At 43.3% G+C, this 19905-nt stretch overlaps 3 protein-coding genes across 5 annotated transcripts; 1 reads left to right on the top strand and 2 right to left on the bottom strand.

The window, feature by feature from the left end:
* Positions 1-1158: 1158 nt before the first annotated feature.
* On the bottom strand, positions 1159-8630 carry cdcp2 (CUB domain containing protein 2). Its single transcript, XM_015355313.2, has 6 exons — positions 8314-8630; positions 5901-6248; positions 4632-4973; positions 3308-3661; positions 2726-2904; positions 1159-1688 (listed from the first exon to the last, which is right to left on the bottom strand). The coding sequence occupies exons 1-6, from the start codon at positions 8378-8380 to the stop codon at positions 1377-1379; spliced, it is 1602 nt and encodes a 533-aa protein (XP_015210799.1). The 5' UTR covers positions 8381-8630; the 3' UTR covers positions 1159-1376.
* On the top strand, positions 6242-15976 carry LOC107078365 (dynein light chain Tctex-type 5-B-like). 3 transcript variants are annotated; one of them, XM_015355318.2, is made up of 6 exons: positions 6242-7313; positions 10205-10361; positions 10988-11112; positions 11805-11933; positions 12560-12640; positions 15004-15976. In XM_015355318.2, the coding sequence occupies exons 3-6, from the start codon at positions 11011-11013 to the stop codon at positions 15349-15351; spliced, it is 660 nt and encodes a 219-aa protein (XP_015210804.1). In that variant the 5' UTR covers positions 6242-7313; positions 10205-10361; positions 10988-11010; the 3' UTR covers positions 15352-15976. The 3 variants fall into 3 exon arrangements, with proteins under 3 accessions (XP_015210804.1, XP_015210805.1, XP_069050121.1); XM_015355319.2 differs by lacking the exon at positions 6242-7313 and having other exon boundaries at positions 8622-10361; positions 11009-11112; XM_069194020.1 differs by lacking the exon at positions 6242-7313 and having other exon boundaries at positions 8622-10361.
* Positions 15977-16286: 310 nt separating this feature from the next.
* LOC102694684 (NADH-cytochrome b5 reductase-like) lies at positions 16287-19839 on the bottom strand. Its single transcript, XM_015355151.2, has 6 exons — positions 19831-19839; positions 19540-19727; positions 18421-18508; positions 17841-17945; positions 17483-17686; positions 16287-16848 (listed from the first exon to the last, which is right to left on the bottom strand). Exons 1-6 carry the CDS (start codon positions 19837-19839, stop codon positions 16645-16647), a joined length of 798 nt encoding a protein of 265 aa, XP_015210637.2. The 3' UTR covers positions 16287-16644.
* Between the last annotated feature and the right edge of the window lie 66 nt (positions 19840-19905).

Genomic DNA, 19905 nt, shown 5'->3' with positions numbered 1-19905 from the left:
CGTTCTTGCCAGGATTCATGTGTTGTGACGTCACACCTGATACCAACATTGTCATGTTTCAAACTGAAAACGATTCCCCGATCTTTATTTGAACCTCCGTTTTGTGAAATGCAGTCTTATCTCTAGGTTCACGTTGTTTAGTAAGATCTGGTAGACTTTCCATGTTGTGTTACTTTTGTGCCACAGTATATAGTATATAGTATATAACCCCACCATAATCCAAGCCTAGTCCCTGATACGGAATGTTTGGTTTGTCATTGGTGTTAGGCGTGTAGTCACATGCCGTGGCAGTGACTGATAGTACATTAATGTAAAGGGACAATATCTTAGCACTCTACCACTGTTATAAACTTAAGACTGTGAAATACCAGCAAAGCAGCACCGTTTGGGAGTCACAGTGAGGAAAGAGAAAATAGAATGCATGGGTCTACATATAGTCTTTCTGTCCTTAAATCACTACTACAATGAGTCTTGGGTAGTGACTTTTTTCATTTTCTTATTTAAAATGCCAGACACATGTAATGTATATTGATTTTCAACTCCAGATTTCTCAATAAAATTAACTTAGAACTTTGATCACGCTAGGGATCACAGGCTCTTCCAATTTAGGTGAACTGCACTGGTAAGCATCAGTGTCTCAATTACTAGGATACCAATACCAAAATTGCCTGCTGTTGCTATACTTTTGAACCTAACAAGCTTTGATTAACTGGACGAATGAACAAAGGCTGTATTCAGCGTGTCCTTGCTGTTTCATTTCTGGGTCCACAAATGCTACTACATTTTGTCATTAATGCATTCAAGACTTGGTTGGTCTGAGATCTGTTGTATTACCTTAATGTATGCTCACAGAAAGTACTATGTGTACTGAATAGACGATCTAGAAAACGACACACCACATGGTTCCCACAATTATAAGTTTGATTGATACTCTGACCTTTCAAAGGTATCATTAAATGGGATTCGTGGTTCTGTGGAGACAGGAAGGATCAGCTTAGTTAAAAATACAAATTCAGCCCCAGTGGTTCTGAATACTTGCAAATTCAATCTGTTCGCGTTTTAAAGAGGAACGTGAGGTGAAAGCAGAACGAAAGTCCATCTAAAATGTTCTCTTGAAAACTTTTTCCAAATGCACAGAGAAATCAGAGTCCTCACATATATAAATATTACTTTTTAATATTACAGGAATATGAAGAGTTCCGATGAATGTTTTGGCCTTTGCTTGCTCCTGTGCCCCTTATTTAGGGCAGCAATATATTTTTTTAACTATGTGTTTTAGTCATTTCTATTTGGATTTATTACATTTCGTAATCTATGCTGTAATGAGTTAATTAAACCGTAGAGTGGAAGTCTCTGTCCCTTTTTGCACTGCGCAGTTAAAGAAGCACTAGACCAATAATCGCAATCAGCATTAGGATACCAGCTAGTACACAGATGCTGATGAAGACAATGTCGCTGGTGTCCTGTCCCCGGACGTCTGCGTTAGAGGAGTCGGCGTCCTCGGTATTTGTGTCCGTCCTCTCGGTCAGCTGGTTCAGCCGATATCGGTCATCTCCAGAGATGAGATTTATGGAGGCCTCCTTGTGTCGGGGTTCACACTGCACCTCGTACTCCTGGATGTTCTCCTGCTGGCCGTCGGAGAAGTCAACGTACAGGGTATTCACCATCACCGTGACGTTCCTTCTCCTCTGCAACACATGGGACAGCACCAGCACTGCTTCACTCCACTGGGAGAGCTGCGTCGTGCTGGGTTAGTAAGAGGTGTAGGGAAGTCGGAGGGTGAGCTCAGACTATGTGGTGGAAATGAACGACTTGTGTGAGGATGAAGAAAGCAGTCAGGTAAGAAGCCGGAGAGCAGGAACAAGTGTCCTTGGCTATCAAAACATTAGTCAGAGAACCAAGGTGAGAGAAGCTGGGAAATGACTGAATATGTGCCTCATCCCTTATCTAGTCTGTAGTATACAAGTAACTCTACTTGTTTATAAGCTGTGGAGAACGTGCGTTCTGTAGCTCCAACGTGTGGTAAAATTTGTAGTTTTTTTTTCAAAAAACCTTTACGAGAAACCAAATGTGCAAGCAGTTCGACTCAGGTTCTGTTATTCAGAGGCGACAAAGGAGGTGCCGTTATGCTGCTGTGGTGACAACTGAGAGGACGCTTTTCCTCTTGCAGTTTTGAAACAAGAGAACGCAAGACGTTAATTTATGTGCCTTTCGGTTCTGGTTGTTCAGACAGGAGGATGCCACAGCAAGAACCTGTACAAATTCAACAATACCAGAGTAGAATACAGCAGTGGAGGGAGAATTTAGTCCCAGGAAACCTGTTTTGCTTTGCGTCCCACCACCAGTTTAGATATAATTAAGGTGCAATTGTTTCCCGGAAGGATGAGACCATTTTGATATTTTAGAACTACTGGGAGCTGCAAGCGTTTGGGTGAAACCCGAAAACTAAGTTATAAAATATAGTTATTGACATTGAAGTATGGCAACATTTCAATTATCACCTGCAGTTTGGCCTTTACAATGAAATTGTTATTGTACAACAACATTGGCATGTTGTTAAATAACACTGTATTCTTTAGAATCTTTAGAAAGATTCGAACTGAAAATGAACAACTCTAATCCACTTATGAACACGGTGTTTGTGTTGAAGCAAAGAGTGTGTCCTGGCACTGATACTGGAAAGAGGAAGCACCACTCAGCAGGTGGGTAAACACCAAGGACTCACCTGAGACTCTGTGCCGCAGGTGACAAACCTGGCTATAATTTTGAAGGTGGTTGCTGTCATCTGCGCGGCACAGCTGGGGTTCCCCAGATACACACTGTAGCGGTCTAGCTGGGGCAGAGCCTGCTGGGAAATCTGGATTTGGAAGTCAGTCCTGCTGCAGCTCACGTTGACCGGGACCACTTGGACACACAGAAACACACGGGCAGCAGTCAGGCACAGCTCTAGAAGGCGTGCAGTCAGCCTCAGGATGCTTCTCTGCTCTACAGTCACAAGACGCAAAAGGTCTTTAGGAAAATAAAGTCCTGATTTGGGTATATCTCGTGCATACCTGGAGTTCCATTTGAACAGCAGTCCTGGTCAAGCAGTTTCTTTTATTGTCACCAAGTTTTAGAAGTGGCTCATCTGAGGCTTATCATATCTGAAAAGGTTGATGCGTATTTTTACTCTGCTTTCGCGGCTATTCAGCTTGAAAGCAATATATAGAATTAGAACCCCAATACCCTACCAGGCGGCAAATACCCTTCAAAGCGCAGACTGGCCCCTGCCTATTCGGCCCCCCGGATGCCTTTAACCGAGACTCACCACCTATGTAGGAGAGGGAGAAGCCCCTGTAAGCCGCGTTCCGGTCAGTGTTCAGGACGACGAGGAGCTTGTTGCTTTGGGAAAGCAGGGGCGGCGGCATTTCGGCCCCGCACCACCTCCCCAGCAGGGGGTCCCGTTGGCTGCTCCCGTCGTGAACAGCCAGGGAGTCGTAGTCGCAGGCGTCCGTGAGGCTGTTCCTGTCCTCCAGCTCCATGTCCGCGGCGTACAGCTTGACCCGGTACCCCGCGGCCAGACTCACCGTCCAGTGGCAGTTGATGTTGTTGGGGTAGATGTCGGGATACTGGGGGCTGCTGAAATTCCCCTTTATGGCTGTGAAGATCTGCTGGCATTCCCCTGTGTTTGGACATAATAAAGACACCGCAGGTGAACAGATGTTGGCTCCAGAGTGGAAGCCTCTGCATTTCCTCTCCTGGTGCTACAGAGCTCCTGCTCTCCCACGTTGGTGTCCCCTCTTGTGTGCAAAACACAACACCAACACCACTTCACATCAATGCGTCTTGACCACTCGGTACCCTAGGCCAGAAAGAGGAAAGAGGTGTGTCGGGTTGCACTACCATTCAGTTGTTAAACTGTCAGCTTCTCGGGTCCTCTGCGACAGCCACATGAACAGAAGACAGGTCTCAAACGAGAGGAGGACAGTTTCGTTGGGGCAGATCCATGGTGAAATTCCCCTTGTGGGCCGTGAAGATCTGCTGGTTTTCCCCCTGCATTTCAAAATTCTGCAGTAAAAAAAGATGTTGGCACTAGAGTAGGACCCTCCCACTCCCTCCCCTGGTAAGACTGGATTCTCCATGAGGAGCTCACTGCTGTTCGGACACTGAGCTTATTTCAGGGGGGCTTTAGGAGTGACAGAGGTATAGGGAGGTGCCACTGAGGGGGGGTGGGTTAGGTGGAGGTTGAAACGTGGGATTGTTCTGTCTTTATTTCTTCTATTCTGAAAAAAAAACCCTCCCTCCCCCCAAAAAAGATCGGGGGATTTGAAACAGTAAACACAATCAAACTTGTACAGAGGAGGAAAGCAAGATGAGTGATTGATGGGCTGTCCACCGGTCGGAAGTAAGACGGGTCTGGCACAGCAAGGGTCTCCACCTCTCCACCTTGATGGAGTCCTGCAAAATGCCGTTTCAGCGCTGCCTCGGCCTCTGCACTAGTTATCTGTCCGCCGACTTGTCGAAAAGCAAAGCAAGCCTCGGGAATCCAACTCCGCACGGCTTCGCCTTGCGCGACACCTACGCAAGCCCCCACACCTCAAACCAGCAGGTGCGAACTCCCCCTGTGTCCCGCGGGCCCGCTCCTGACTCACCGGAGTAGTAGTACGCTTTGAAGCCCCGGCCTCCGATGTTGAAGTCCGATCGGAAGACCACCAGCAGCCGGTTGGAGCTGGACACGGCGCTGGGGGGGGTCTCGCTGCCGCAGTAGTTGCCGAGCGGCCTGTGCCTCGCGGTGGGGCCGTCGAACACAGCCACGTAGTCGAACTCGCACTGCTCGTTGTTCTCCAGCTGGAAGTCGAGGAAGACCAGGCTGACCACCGTGCGGTTGGAGACGTGGACCGTCCAGGAGCACTCGGCGTTGTTGGGGTAGCTGTCGGGGTAGTCGGGGCTGGATATGGTGCCGGACAGCCCCGTGAGCACTCCGCCACACACATCTGCCAAGAGTTGCCAGCAGAGGAGGGTGACTGTGTGTGCAGCCTCTTTACCGACAAGTGCTTCAATAATACGATACAAGAGGAGAACACTAGGTGTGTATTTAGGGGTGAATTCATTGTCCTTTCATGTGATTCTGTGCCCAGGCTCCCTCCCGCAGTCCAGAGACATGCTGGCAGGTTAAGTGACTCCTGGAAAAGGTAGCCCTGGTGCATGTGTGTCTGTGTCAGTGTGTCCTCTAATGGGGAGGTATCCTATCCAGGGTGTGACCCTGCCTTGCACTTGTTGCTCCTGCTCCCCTGCAGCCCAGAATTGGCTGAAATGTTAAGAACATGTAAGAGCAGAAGCTATCATGTGCTTTACACTTCCCGCCCGAGACTGCAAAAGCCTAATATTCTTAAAAGGGCAAAAAAATAATTCGCTGGATATTCACCATGAGAATAGTGTTTCACGGGATGCAAACCCTGGTTTCTTGAGTTGTACAATGCCACCTGAAGCCCTAAAGAATGGCGAGCCTCAATACTGCACTCTTGGTATGGCTACTTTTATTCATCACTTATTAATGCTTTAATTTTAGTGTCAAGGTCAGAGTGTATAAGTCATTGAAAGAAGTACCGAAGAAACAAAAGGCTGTACTTTACTGTGAGCTACACCTGTACACCAATTTGACCCTGAAAACGATAAAAGATATGGGACAGTATCCCGGCCAGATCTGGGTATGTCTTGTGTGGGCTTTAAACAAAACATTACAACCAACACTTAGTTACGTTTTACTTAGTTAATGAAGGAGGCCATTTTACAAAGGTAAAAGCCTGCCCACGGCCTGTCAACCAAGCAACCAACCAATCGATCAATTGCAGGTAAGAACGTGCAACCTGAGCAATCAGCCAATGAAAGGATTGATTAATTCCTGTCACACCTTCGCTTACCTTTCCTGTATCCCACAGAGAAGCCGCTGTGTGCCACGTGTCTATCCGAGCGGAAGACGATGGACATGACGTGCCAGGCCGAGGTGAACGGCGGAGGGGGGTTCTCCCCACAGAACGTCCCCAGGAGGTTGCCTTGGTCCTGGGAGGCCCCGTTGTAAATCTGCACGTAGTCGTAGGCACAGTCGGCGTGGTATTCCAGCTCGAAGTGGTGAAACGTCAGCAGGACGGAAGAGCCCTCTGCCACCACGATGAGCCAGACGCACTCGGTGTCGCAGGGGTACAGCCCCGGGAAGTTGGGGCTCGATATGTTGCCGTTCGGCGCGGAGAGAATGCCGCCACACTTCACCCCTGGGGCAGATTAACCATGAATAAATAATGAATTGCATTGCAGTAGCTGTGGCTGTAAATTGGCCGACAGTTTCGGAAATCTAAGAAGCATTATTCCAGTACTTCTATGAAGTAATGCAATCGAGCTGTCATTTCGACAGACGTTACTTGATACAGATCCAGATCCGAATTCCATTTTTGCATCGTACCCATTGAAAGAACTGGCGGGAAGTGTTTTTTCTCAGAGGGAGCCGAAGTGTGTGAACGTGGCCCGTGTGACATCACACGGTTTGGCTTTCAGTTTAATAGAGCAATGTCAGCATGTGGTTGCCCGCGTGTTAGCAGGGCTCAGATCTTTGTGTTAGCAAAAAGGGGGGGATACTCATCATGGCTTTGTAGCACATTACAATGAAGTGCCAATGCTCACTGAACATAAACCAGCTAGGACCTCTCCCAGCTGTAAATGATTAGTGAACTCGAAATATATGCAGCACTGGGTGTTTCGGTCATTTTGACCCTTTTCATGAACGGTGTGACTTGCCTTTGCCTGCCTATGGAACACATTAACTGAAATGTTTGTCCTGTTCAGGAAAATGCGAAAGCAAAAAAGGACATATGCTATAGTAACCCACGTGAATGTATTCATGGATTTACCTATACAGTTACAAAAACATTTTACTTCTTAAGCAAAGTGCTGCTTACGCTGCACAGTGCAAAGATTCAACATTATTACACAAGATTAAAAATGGGAAAGGTTTACTTTCAGGGAAAAGGAGCTGTGGTTTTGTAAAACAGATGCAAATGTATAATTATTTGACAACAAGAAACTGTTTATACATGATTGCCTTTTCCAGTTGTTTAGTGCTTATGGCACATCCAGATTCTTAGAAAAAGCCTTATCTAGGTGATGAAATATGTCTTTTTATGACTGATCTGATATGTGCACTGCTCTGCCCTTTTCACAGTGAATAATGGCATGCAAAAATCAGACGCTTTGTGAGTCGGAGTACTTTAAGAATGAAACGTTCTGGACTGCAGAGTGAGAGGTGACTAGGAGGCAGCTGTACAGGTGGAGATGGGATGGAGGTAGGACGCACGAGACCAAATGTGAAAAAAGAGGTTGTTTGTGTGAGACGTACATCAGGAAGGTTTGTGATTTTGAACAGCTGGGTGAGATTGTCTTGTTTTTCATTATTCCTCCCCAACTTCAATTAAGAGCTTCTATTTACAAAACTTTGCGGTAGGTTTTCAGGGTTGGGGCAGGTCTCAGAGGTTTGTGGGAGTGTGGAACATGCTAACCAGCCAATTGTTGAACACTTTTTTTTAAAGTTCATAGCAGGTTGTGTCAAGTGAAGGTTTCTAAACTGAATTCCAGGATGGAACTTGAATTCAGGATAGCCTGAATTCAACTGAACGAACATATATATACTATATACAGTATATACTATATATACTGAAGAATATTGACTCCTTACAGTTTATCTCCCTAGTTATCACATTTCTTTAATTAACTCCCTTTTATATTGAGGCAATTTGTGAATCTTTGTTGTCTATCTGGTTATTCTGGTAATTGAACCAAGTAATTGTAAGAAATAAGTCACTAAATGTGAAATATTTCCACTCCAATTCCATTCCCTCCCAATCTCATCATTATACAAAGTCATCAGCCCCTGTAAAGATAACAGATTTTATTTTCCTCTTAAACAAACAAGTATAATTCATTGAACGAAAGAGGCAAGTGTAGTTGTCTGAGACACACAGAAGTTTGTACTGGAGCAAAGTGAGAAAGAAAAGACTGTTTCTATGTTTTTTTTAATGTAGAGTGTGGTAACTACATTAAATTAAACATCTTATTTCAAAACCTCCATTCATAACCCCTAAAATCAAGTACCTTATGCAGTTAGTAAACCCTTTACTGCCAAAAACAGAAATTCTTGATTACAGTATAAATAAAGGCAATTTCTTTAGTCGGACCAGAATTTAATTGTTAAGGCACTACTTAAAAATCCTTTCCCTCTCATGGCAAGTGTTCTGACAGACCTCCATTCATTGAGCAGTGAGAAAATCGTGAAGAAAAAAGTCTTACCTTTTTTTGGCACAGCCTGGTTGATTGCAGAGAGGAATGGAATGAGGACAGCAATCCTAAATGACATTTTTTCACGCACTTAGCACAATAGCTATATCCTTAGAGTAAGGAGAGCAGTAACATTGAAGTCAATAGTTATAGGATGAAGCACAGGGTTGTAGAATTAACAGTGTGATGAATAATTAATTGCTGGTTTGAATTGGGAATCTGATATTACCCTTGCCTCCTACACTAAATTTTAATGGTCTGTATCAAATGTCCTTGTGATTTACACAGTTCCAGAAGCCGTGTTGGTACACTCTGTTTAGAGGAAAGGGATAAATGTTTTATAGATGTGACAATGGGTTGACACAGGTCTTCTGTGGTGCAGAGCAAGACAAGTCTGCTCTTTGTCTCACCGGGGCCTCAGATGGTTGTTGAATGAGCTCCCTCCCACAGCCAGCAAGCAGCAGGCAAATGGTCCCACAGGGTCAGCTGGCCGGCTGCTTGATGGTTGTGTGGTGGTGGCTCGGAGCCAAACTGCCACCATTGTACACAAACTCTTCAAATCAAGCTGGCGAGAAGAAGCTTAAGGACATGAGCTTAATGGCTGAGGCCGTTCACTTGAAATCATTCCGTTCTGTACTACAGCCTCTTTTTGGTGATGTTCTGCCTCTGCTGGGTCAATGTCCAGTGTTATCAGAACCATGTGATACATGTTCACAGGTATAACTGAGCATTTTTAACATCTAAGAACACAGTGATCCAGAAAGCACTGGGCGATTGGACACTGAATTTCAGCCTGTGAATGAATACAAAAATTTGGAAGACCGTTTCAATAGGATAGTTATCCGCAATACACCGACTGTGCATTGGTTCCTTTTTCATAGCCATTTTCATCCCCCTTTGCCACATAAACTGTGTTGTGAGCGGGTTGCATGGGTACCATCGAGACAGCTAACATATGCAAGCACTTTGCTACAGTATCGGGGCTTAGCTATCTCAGTGTGTAAGGCTGGGTTGAGAGACTCTTTCACTGAAATCTATGGATATGCAAGATCATCCCAAATTTCCAAGACTTAGAAATGTGAATCCCAGTAGTAGGCATCCATTAACGCTGTTTCAAATTAAAACAACCAATTTCATAACCTGAAGCAAAGATGCAAGTGAAATAAGGATAAAACATTTATTATGGAAAGACTTATTTTTCATTAATAATTTATTTTCTTGCATCTAAATGAGCAAAGTGCTGTAATATTTCACGCAGGCCTCTGTGATCTCATTTCTTACACAGTCCCACCTGTTATGAATGAATTATTAAAAGAGTATTGCAGAATGAGAACTTTACTTCTACATCAATAGCACATGGGGTTTAGTGCTTACTAAGCAGTAGCTCTGCTTGAAGAAGTTCAGCCCCAAAGGTTCTGTAGACTGCATTCCTGGGTATGAGACAGTTGCAAAAACTGATGAGATTTGAATTTCCGACAATTCTTCGGTTCTTTCCGAATCTGCTTGCCTTCACTGTGTTAGTATTATATTCCTATGTACTGGATTTTCATCTCAGTTTCCAAGAGTAGAAAAGGAGGCTTCTGCATACAGTACAAACAGACTCGTACTGGCGACTCTAGGGTGTTCAGTGTGTTTACGAAGGACTTGACTAAATGCCTGAACACTTAAGCTGAGGAATTTAATTCGTAGGTTGGCATGACAGATAATCAAACCGGATTATGAAGCTTTGTGTATTAATAATGCCAAAAACCCTGAAATGCAATATTGCAACTATGCATTTTGTTTTTGTTGGTATTGGTATTTGTATTTTACAAATAAAAAATCTAACCTTTACCCATTCCCTCCTGGCCTGTGTACGTTCCCATGTTGACTTACCCGATAAGTATTTTCATTGTTTACTAAGACATAATCCTGGCAAGGCAACAAGGTCAAGTTGAATAATTACAGAAGTAGCAACCCAGGAGAACACAAGCATGCAAGGAGTCCAGGACACAGGACGAAGGCACAAACAACACAGCAGTCATTATTGCACTAACAGCAGCCCAGGCGCAAGGGTGCAGGTAGGCAGTGCCTTTAAGTGCTTTTTTAAAATAAAAACTTAAATGCCACAATAAATATTTGTTTAATTTGAAAATTAATAAGTCATTAGGCTCTCTTCATTTGAGTAAAGAACTTGTAAAACAGGACCAAGAATTAGTTACTTATTATCTTTTTGTCCTTTACAAAGCTCTTTGGTAGTTTTTTTTATGGGAGACTGGAAGGTATTATGTTACTCATTGCCATGGGATAAAGAACCATGGTTTTGTAATTATTATCATGCTTAGCAGAAACTTGTAAACAAGCAGCTTACTTCATTGTATATATATATGTGTGAGATTTACATTAATGTAAACTGTACTACAGTGCCCATTGGTTAAGGTTTGTCTTTGTCTCATCAAGTCCTTCCAAGCAAATTCTGAAGCCTGGTAATCTCACGGCTTGGGCATGATCAACCTCTGTATCTGGCTCACTTGTCTTTATTGAAGATGTAGTTAATGATGAAGCTGTCTAGGCTGGGGGCGTTTCTGAATTAAAATGCTGGCACTAATGGGTTCATCTGTATCCAGTGGAGATATTTCAGTTTTTGTTGTCTGTCGATTGTACCACTGCTTGATCTTTCAACAAAAGAACTAACTTCTATTGGCAGAACTTAAAATCTTTTGTTTAGGAATGAACAATTCAAAGGAACAGATGCTTTTAAGAAGCGGCAAAGTTATGCTCAGGGCACCAGCCCAGGAAACCAGGGACAGAGGCACTGGCACTCTCAAAGAGGTAAAATTACTGGGGAACTGCCCATTTCACTGTCTGCTCCCACCCCACAACAGCAACAGATAGCAACTGCAGAAAACTGCCATCGTTTCAGGTATAAAATTGCTGTATCACTTCAAATCTATTTCTCATCTATTCTATCAACTTTACACAAATCAACATTTGCAATACAAATTTCTGTTGAAATACTCAGCAATTATTGCATTGAGTGAAAGGTATAAGCAATCTTACTGTCTCATGGATTTCTATCAACATATGAAAATACGTACTCTGAAATATGAACATTTCTCCGATTTATATTCACAGGAATGTGGAAACACTATTGAAAGTTCACTGTTTTGGAAACATAGACCGAAAGTCTATTGGTTTTCACCCCAGCATAGTCTCAAATTTGACTCCTTGACCTGAAAAAAAATGGATCCTGCAGCATAACAGATTTCTTAATCTGATATGTTCACAATTTGAAAAAAAAACACAGAAAGAATTGATTTGCATTTATGTACTTCTGCTTGGCTTTGGTTTCACAGCTGTCAGAGTCTTACTCTGGTTTGTGACGGCTTTGTCATACAGTATATATTTTTGATTTTTAAAAATTGCACATATATCGATTGCATTCTGAATGTTACAAAAGGCATTGCATAATCTTTTCATTTGGCTCAGTTGCTGCTCACTCTGTCTTTCTGTTTCTGGAACAGAGCCCCACCCAAGGGGACCCCCAGCTGAGCCGCAGGACATCCAGAGCTGCACAGGTGAACCCCAGAAACAATGGAGCCATCAGCCTCAAAGGACTGCTGGCAGCCCAGAGATTTACCAAGGGTCTGAAGGTAAAGAGCACTAGTGCAGCTCCCTGTTCATATGTAGATAAGGAGATGTGTCCCTGCTCAAATGTAGATATAAGCATTACATTTATTTCCTGCTCATTCTTCTAGTCCACAGGGGGAAAGGGGGGCAAACGCATCAGTAAGTGCTCTGATGTTCTGTTATTACTATGTTATTTCCTAGACGTCGTGAAAAAATACATTCTCAGACGCCAGGAGTAAAAATTATAACCCTCTGGCTTTAACTGTTTAACTGTGTGCCCAGAACTGGATGTGTGGGACACTGATGAGTACAAGATGGCACACGAGCTTGTGATTCTTTCAGGAAGAAAAGGCTTTGTCTCAGTTGGCAGTAGTTTGCACCCCCCCTCTCCTCTCCAGCTGCTCTGTAAGTGGGGAGCCCCTCTGGGCGAGCTGGTTTCCGGAGTAGGAGTTCTGCTAGGGTGCCCTCTGTCTTGTGTGCTGGGTTCTTTATTTTCTTATTCGCTGCATCCAGAGCTGTGAAGGACTGCTAGTTCGATTGCCCAAGAACCCACCGAAAACACTAGTTTCATCACAAGAATCTCTACATAGATATCGCTACGTGGAGTCGCATTTTTCTGATTTATCTTTTTCTCACCCTTGACAATCAGGAACGCACTGTTTTAAAAATAGCCGCAAAGAGAACCCCAGGGCTCCACTTGCAGAAGCCGGTGGCGATTGTGGATGACATGGTAAATATCACCGTCTGGGAAAGAGACCTGGGGGGACCATCACACTGGACGGCTTCTGATTCTCTGCGTGAAAAAGAACCCGATTACAATAATCACATCTTCTTTTATCATTGTAAAATATTTTACAATTAATTGTAAAAACAATTATTTTATTTTTAGTATATAATTAATATAATATATCATATTATTAGAAATGGTATGTGATTAACATGTAACTTGTAATGTATATGGTAGAGTATTAAATAGGGACAGAGGAAAAAATGCAACACCAAGGTCTAATGGACTTAATCACATATTTGGAAATGTGAACACAAATACAAATCAATCAATCCTGAAAATGATTAAATGTAACATACTAACATACTGTATTAGAACGTTTTGGGTCTTGGGTGAGGCTTCCCTGAGCAATAACAATCCGGGCAGCACTAATGCATGCTCTTCTGTAAGACGTGCCCTTGTAATCTCAGCACTGTATTATCTTGCACTGTCTTGGTGAAATATCAATACGTGCTGATTGGTTTACAGGACCAGATAAGCTGTTGGCTCAAAGACTTTATCAATGTACCTCCAAAGCAGTAAGGTTACCCTTAATCCTCACCAAAGGTGATTTTAGTGTTACAGGAGAATTCTCCCCACATTGTCAGACATTCCATCTTAAACAATACAGTCAACATAAGGCTCACTGTGTGTCCTGTGGCAGGTCTCCGAAACAGCATTCATCGATAAACAAAACACCCCACGACTCTCAGCTGTCGGTTTTACCCCTGAATGGGTGTCAAAGCATGAAGATTACTTACATGCAGATATATGGCTATGGTAACCGTAGGCAGCACAATCCGAAAATAGTTACTCAGGTGCTGGAGTCAAAAGCGAGGGTTCCGAGATGGCGTGGCGACCCTTTGCCTTCCAAGACGTGACCTGTCCAAAAACAAGGCAGTTTCCTTGTGGTTGTCTTCATTCATCTCGGAATCTGTTTCTCCTGGTAACTTCATACACAGACAACAGGTCACATCCAACTATGCCAAAACAAACCAAGCAGGGCATGGTCTTACCATGTCTTTCTGGTCAGCTTCTCATGCATATGCTTAACTAATTTCAGCCATTTTGACACGAATCAAGTGCCAGACTTTGAGTTTTATAGGGCCCAGTGCACTGAGTAAGTCGCAGAAGCCAGACCCTTTATAAGATCACATACCATTAGCTCAGTACTAATGGTACTAATAATACTACTGAAACAATCAGCAATACTCCTGGAACCTATCTGCTCACTATTAAAAATGTAAATAAAATGATTGCATGTGTCCAGGGAGCTAAAAATGCAAAACACTCATGTTTTTATTGAATTTTAATTAGTATATATTTCTGCACAAATCATAGCGCTTTTCATTAAATTCACAAATAAAAGATTTGAAATCCTTAGGAAACAGTTGGAGCACTTACTGCACATTGATCCACTGACATGAAATGTTAATGCAAATTACCAGTGGTAAAAAGCATTCATGAGCGAAATTTAGATTTATTTTCGTAAGTAGCAGAGGCCTATTCATCCAAAGATGTCACATGAGAATAATTATTAATGAATAATGCAAAATGGAAGGATGCTAGTTTTCTGATGGTTATTGTGGTTGTGACTCATTTAGATTAGATCTGGTATGTTATACTGTGGCCAGCCTGCGGGAGTAGACATATGAAGTATCAGTATCTGGTCTAGAAAATCTAAAATACCAAACACAGAAATATGATATCATGGAATTAAGAAAATAAATAGAAAATAAGACGGTACTACCGTTTATTTAAATAACTCCAAAATGTTAAAATCTGTCTTTTATGGATGTCCTTACTCAAAGCATTCCTGAGAACCTTGCTTGCCTGTTTCCATCGATTTAGACAAATGATCCTGTGTACGTGAGGCTTTCTCAAAATGAGTCTTAATTACTACTCAGAAAACCGTTCAGCTGGTGAGGGTAGTATATACCACTCACAATTAGGTTTAAGCTGGAAACCTTCAGTTTAAAAAAAAAAGCATTTTTGAATAGCTTTTACTAATCCACACTTTGGCACTTTTTTGTGACTACAATGCAGCCCAAGAAGAAAATGACAAATTGAACAAAGTGCGGAGACTCACTGCAGGCTGGTAGAATACAGGTTGTAAAGTTTAGAATACCATTGTGGCACTTTTAACTGTGGCAGTAAGTGACCATCTACCAGAGAGTCGATAACCTCAGAATCTGGCTTTCCTTAAGACAATAGTATTCTAAATATTCACTTGTGTTATACTGAATAGTTCTGGGTTCATGTGCATTCAATCAGGGTCTAAAACAACACGTAATTCCTGGCTTTCCCCACTTGTGATGCCTGCCTAGGTCCCCTCCACATCCTCCAGGCCGCAGGAGAAGTTCTCCTGCGCCAAGGTCCAGCAGCTGGTGAAGAGCTTCCTGGCGTCGAGGCTGGAGGGAGTCTCCTACGAGGCCGGGCCGTGCACCGGGCTGGCCCAGGAGCTGAGCGAGGAGGTCAGAGGGCTGGTGAGGGCAGTGTGCCCCCGGCGCTACAAGCTGGTGTGCGTGGTCACCGTGGGCAAGAAAGCCCGGGAGGACGCGGTGGTGGCCAGTCGCTGCCTCTGGGACCCCCACTCTGACAGCTTTGCTTCCTGCACTTACGAGAACCCCACCCTCTTCTGCGTGGTCACTGTGTTTGCCGTCTACTGTGAGTGAGGTGCACTGTGCTCCGGGAGACAAATCAGAACCAGCACAGCCACTCAAGTCTCTCCCCTTCTCACTGTGCTGACCTTGCTTTTCAACTGCAGCAACTCGCTTGGTCTGACTATAACTCACCCCAGGTGGCGTAAGTTGAGCACAGAAAAGCTTTTATTTTGGGGAACCTGTGTTCTATTATTTTGATGTAATTTATAGGGTACAGTGTTTTTTTACAAAAAAACAACATCTGCACGTTTACCTCAGTCCCTAGACTGCGGGCCAGCTTTTATATGGAAATATCTGCAAAATCCAATGTCTAATAAATGACCCAGCTGTGATATTTGTTCATAAAGAGAAATGCTGTAATCAGGGCTCTGTTATTCAAGCTGGCTCTCATGTCCTCAGGGCTCAGGACTGAGCACTCCAATAAAGGACTTTATATGGGCTTCAACAGTTTAATAAAAGGAGAATATTGTTTCTATTATGCAGAAAGGAATGTGGGGTATTAAAATTTAAAAGATATTCGCAGTCCACCTTCATCTCCCCCGAATCAAGCATGAGAAAGGGACTTTTGCAAGAAAAAAAAATCACATAACTTGGAAATGTTTGAAAGCCCCTGCTCCTGTGCTTCAGAGAATAACATGGCGTTTAACAAGTATATAGTAAAGATTGTAATTAATGTTCAGTAAAGCAGCTTCAAAGATATTTTTTTCTCCAACACAGTACATCCTTAGTATTCTTCTGAGGGCCAAGAACATGTTAGGTCTCTGCATATCAATGAATAACTGTTGATATACAGTACATTTGTATTTGTACATGCTTTCACACACGTGTAATAATAAATATGTACAGCACACCTATCATAAACATATTAAATATAAATTATATACAATAATTACAGATAATAAATAGGTATAATTTAGAGTGTGAGGAATAGTTCTTTAAGCCAAAAATCATTTTCTGAGAAGTCTGTTTTATTGTAGGATCTCCCTACAATACACACAATGAGGATCACACCATAAAACAGGATAAATGACCACAGCACTGCATATAGAAGAAAATCAGATCCATTACTGTCCAATGCAATTAAATGTTTTTGGAGGAACCTGTTTACATTTTAGTGGAACACGCACTCATGAGATATACCTCCCTGAATCATTTCTGCAAAATATTTTAAACTATATTGCACATGCATCTCCACACTGACACAAAGTGTGTACATCACGAGACCTGAGGCACACCTTAGAGACTTTGACTTTTTGTGCAGAAAGCTCTTCCATTTGCCCCACTGAGTTCCCACCACTCCTGATTTTAAAACCTGTAGCAGGAATCTTCTTTGAGTCCAATGGTCCTCAGAAAGTTAAATATGTCTTCATTAAAGGTCACAGAACCACATATCAGTGCAAACGGCGGTTTCTTACAAGACTCCACCACAGTCTTCAACGTGTCCAGGTTCAGTCGGCCAAGATGAGTTTTCTCACGGTAACTCCATGGAAGACTGTCAAGGCTTTCTTGCTAAACCAGAAGGATAAACAAGAGACTTATCCAACCGCAGCAGTTCAGCTTCCAGATACAACAGCAGCAGCAACAAAAAAAGACTGAAAACTGTAGGAACCTCCGCTCAGAAGAAAACTACTCTCTTCCACAAATCAGTCTACAGAAACCAAATCACTGAGAATAATGGCTGTTAAATTAGAGGACATTCACTATACCATTTCCACCTGTGTTTAGTATATGCTGAAGTGATACTATTTAGGAATTGCTATAGCAAAAATAAGTAACTAGCTAACTGTGATCGGCAGCGTGCAGCTAGCAAAGGGGTAGGCTTAGGTTACAAGACCATAGTGCTTTTAGTGCAAAAGAAAATCCAGCAACTTGCCAGGTGCCGGCAGCCTTGCTGTGATGTCACTGAGAGATGTACTCTCCTCCAATCAGCATTAACTCTCCTGTCAGGTGCTGTGGAGCTCTCCAGTTGGACGTGTATAGGAATAATTGCCAAAGAGCTGAATCTAAAGACAACTGTCCACTCCAACTTGGTTGGGTATATGTGAAACAACTCGTGATTCCCAATTAATAAAAACTAAAGGAGAAAATAGGAGTGAAAGGGCAATACGTACATTGAAGAAAATTTGCCGCAGCTCACACCCACCTTGCTGAGCACGAAGAACGTGTTAACATTCCAGAACCGCGACTGCTCCTGAAGAAACGTCTTCATATAGATGTCCTTATACGTTCTGAAGCAGCAGACCAGGGTGACAAAGGTCTCGTCTTCTTCATTGTCAGTGATGTGCTGTAGCAGGGGGATCATGGGAGCTATGCCTGTGCCTGAGGCAATCATCAGGAGCTGTCCGAACTAAAACACAAGAGCATTGCGCTGTCACTCCGGACAGACAGGAGAGCAGCCAACCCAATGTGCTTCCATTAAAGAGAAATATTCTTACAACGGAAAGATCCCGGTTTAACATTAACTTTAGTGATGGAAACGAAGTAAACGGAATTGTAAAAACCTTATTAGGTGCGTAGGGAAAGCCCCCAAATGGTCCACGCCACTCAACAAGATCTCCTTCCTTCCAGGTCTTTATGTACGGAGACATCATCCCGTCATGGCAGAGCTTTTGCGAGAGTGGAAAACAAAATAACTGCAGGAACTGCCACGGAACGTCAAGATACAAACAGCAACACATCCTGAGAGTAAGAGATAAGATCCATCTGGTATTATTTATTCATTCCATATTGAGGGTTTACAAATAACTGGACATAAAACGGGTGATTAGCCTTCCGCTTATAAGACACGAGCAAAAATGAACTAACAGCTGAAGTGAATGTGTTTTGAATCAGCCTTTAGTCACCCCTGCCTGTATTTACTCTTTCATTTTTAATGTGTCCTGTGCTCCACAGTCAATTCAATTCCTCAGATCCTCCCCACCCATTCAAAATTTGTGCGGTTAAAGGATAGGTATTCCGCTAACGTGAAGACTGGAGAATACTTTTTGAGTGTTTCATCAAAACAAATGGCTTAATGGTTTCATATATTGAAAATACACGAACGCGAATCCAAACACAGCAGGAGAAGGCTTTTCTCGTTACCTTGATGAGAAATTCACAGTACCCCTCTGCATGGATGGGGCTAACTGGGGTGTATGCTCTCTGCACCTGCAGGCCTTCGACATCGCTCCTGGAAATCCAAAATTAATCATTTGCAAGGAATACTGATAACGACGATATCCTTTGTTTTATGTAGCACCTTTTTACAAGAGCACCTCGGATGTTTCTTTACAATGAAGCAGTGCAAAACCAAAAACTGTCGGAGTACAGGAATACACAGGACTTCATGCATCCATTTTTTAACTGCTTTATCCAGTACAGGGTCACAGGGCAGGTGGAGTCTCTCCCAGCAAGAAATGGGTGCAAGGACACACCCTGGATGGGACGCCCATCCATCGCAGGGCAGACACAGACACCCTACCAGTATGTGTTTAGACTGTGGGAAGAAACCCTCATGAACACACATATTTTTCTGTGCAGAATCGATCTGTTTTCTCTTGGCATCATGTGGGTGAAACCTGGGCCTCATTGCTCTGCAGATTAATCCACTCCACAGCGAACCAGCTGCAGGCTCGTGTATCGGCGCCAACACCACTTCTGGGTCCTGCAAAGCTTCTGTACCTTTTCGGCTGAGTGTTCATAGAGGAGCTTGTGAACTTTGATTTTTGTTGCTTTTCTGCTTTGTCGGTACTGCTTGTGGGACCGCCCTGCTGTACAGGTGGAGTTGTGTTCTGGAGTGGCTAGACTGCTGTGCACTGGGAATCTTGAGTTTCCCTAACAAATTATAGCATTGTAATTTGAAGAGCTGTCCCAAGTTTTATTTCCTGTTCTTTAAAAAAAGAAAAGACAAACTCCACACAGACAGCACTCCAAGCACTGAACCAGGACCCCAGCTCTGCAAGTCGGCAGTGCCAACACCTGCTCCAGTTTCCTCCCACAGTCCAAAGGCATACTGGTAGGTGAACTGGCTTCGGGGAAAACTGGCCCTGGTATGAGTGTGTGTTTGTGTGGCATGTGGGACGACTGGCGTCCTGTCCAGGGTGTAGCCTGCCTTGCGCCCACTGCTTGACCGAAGATTTAAACTGGAAAGAAGCAGTTCCAGTACGTGGATTAAGTGCCTCCCATTAATTGATTCAATCTGTCAGCATTCAGACACCTTACCTTAACACGAGATGTTGTCCTAAACCTAGCCCCAGACTGGCACTGACTGGCAGCTTGAATCTATACAGGCAGGTGTCTTCAGTCAATACTTCCACAGACTCCAGCTGAAAGCCACTGAAAGACTCTGTGCTCAGGATGGCCTCATTCCTCTGCCTCAAAGGGAAAACGGAACGTCTCACTCTTCGAAACTACTGCTGCGGCACAATTATATCAGGCAATCAAGAACATGGCACTCAAGATTGTAACTCATTTGACATTATCCGCAGGCAGGCCTGGCAAGTTGACAAGTACAGGGTACATATCCTGAACCATTTAAGATTGTGTTTAGCATCATTATTCCTTGACCACGTTTTTACATTGATCTAT

Source organism: Lepisosteus oculatus, chromosome 9 (assembly GCF_040954835.1).
Source record: "Lepisosteus oculatus isolate fLepOcu1 chromosome 9, fLepOcu1.hap2, whole genome shotgun sequence".
In the NCBI taxonomy this organism is placed as follows: domain Eukaryota; kingdom Metazoa; phylum Chordata; class Actinopteri; order Semionotiformes; family Lepisosteidae; genus Lepisosteus; species Lepisosteus oculatus.
The sequence above is the reverse complement of the archived record's forward strand: the minus strand, read 5'-3'. Positions and strand labels throughout refer to the sequence as shown.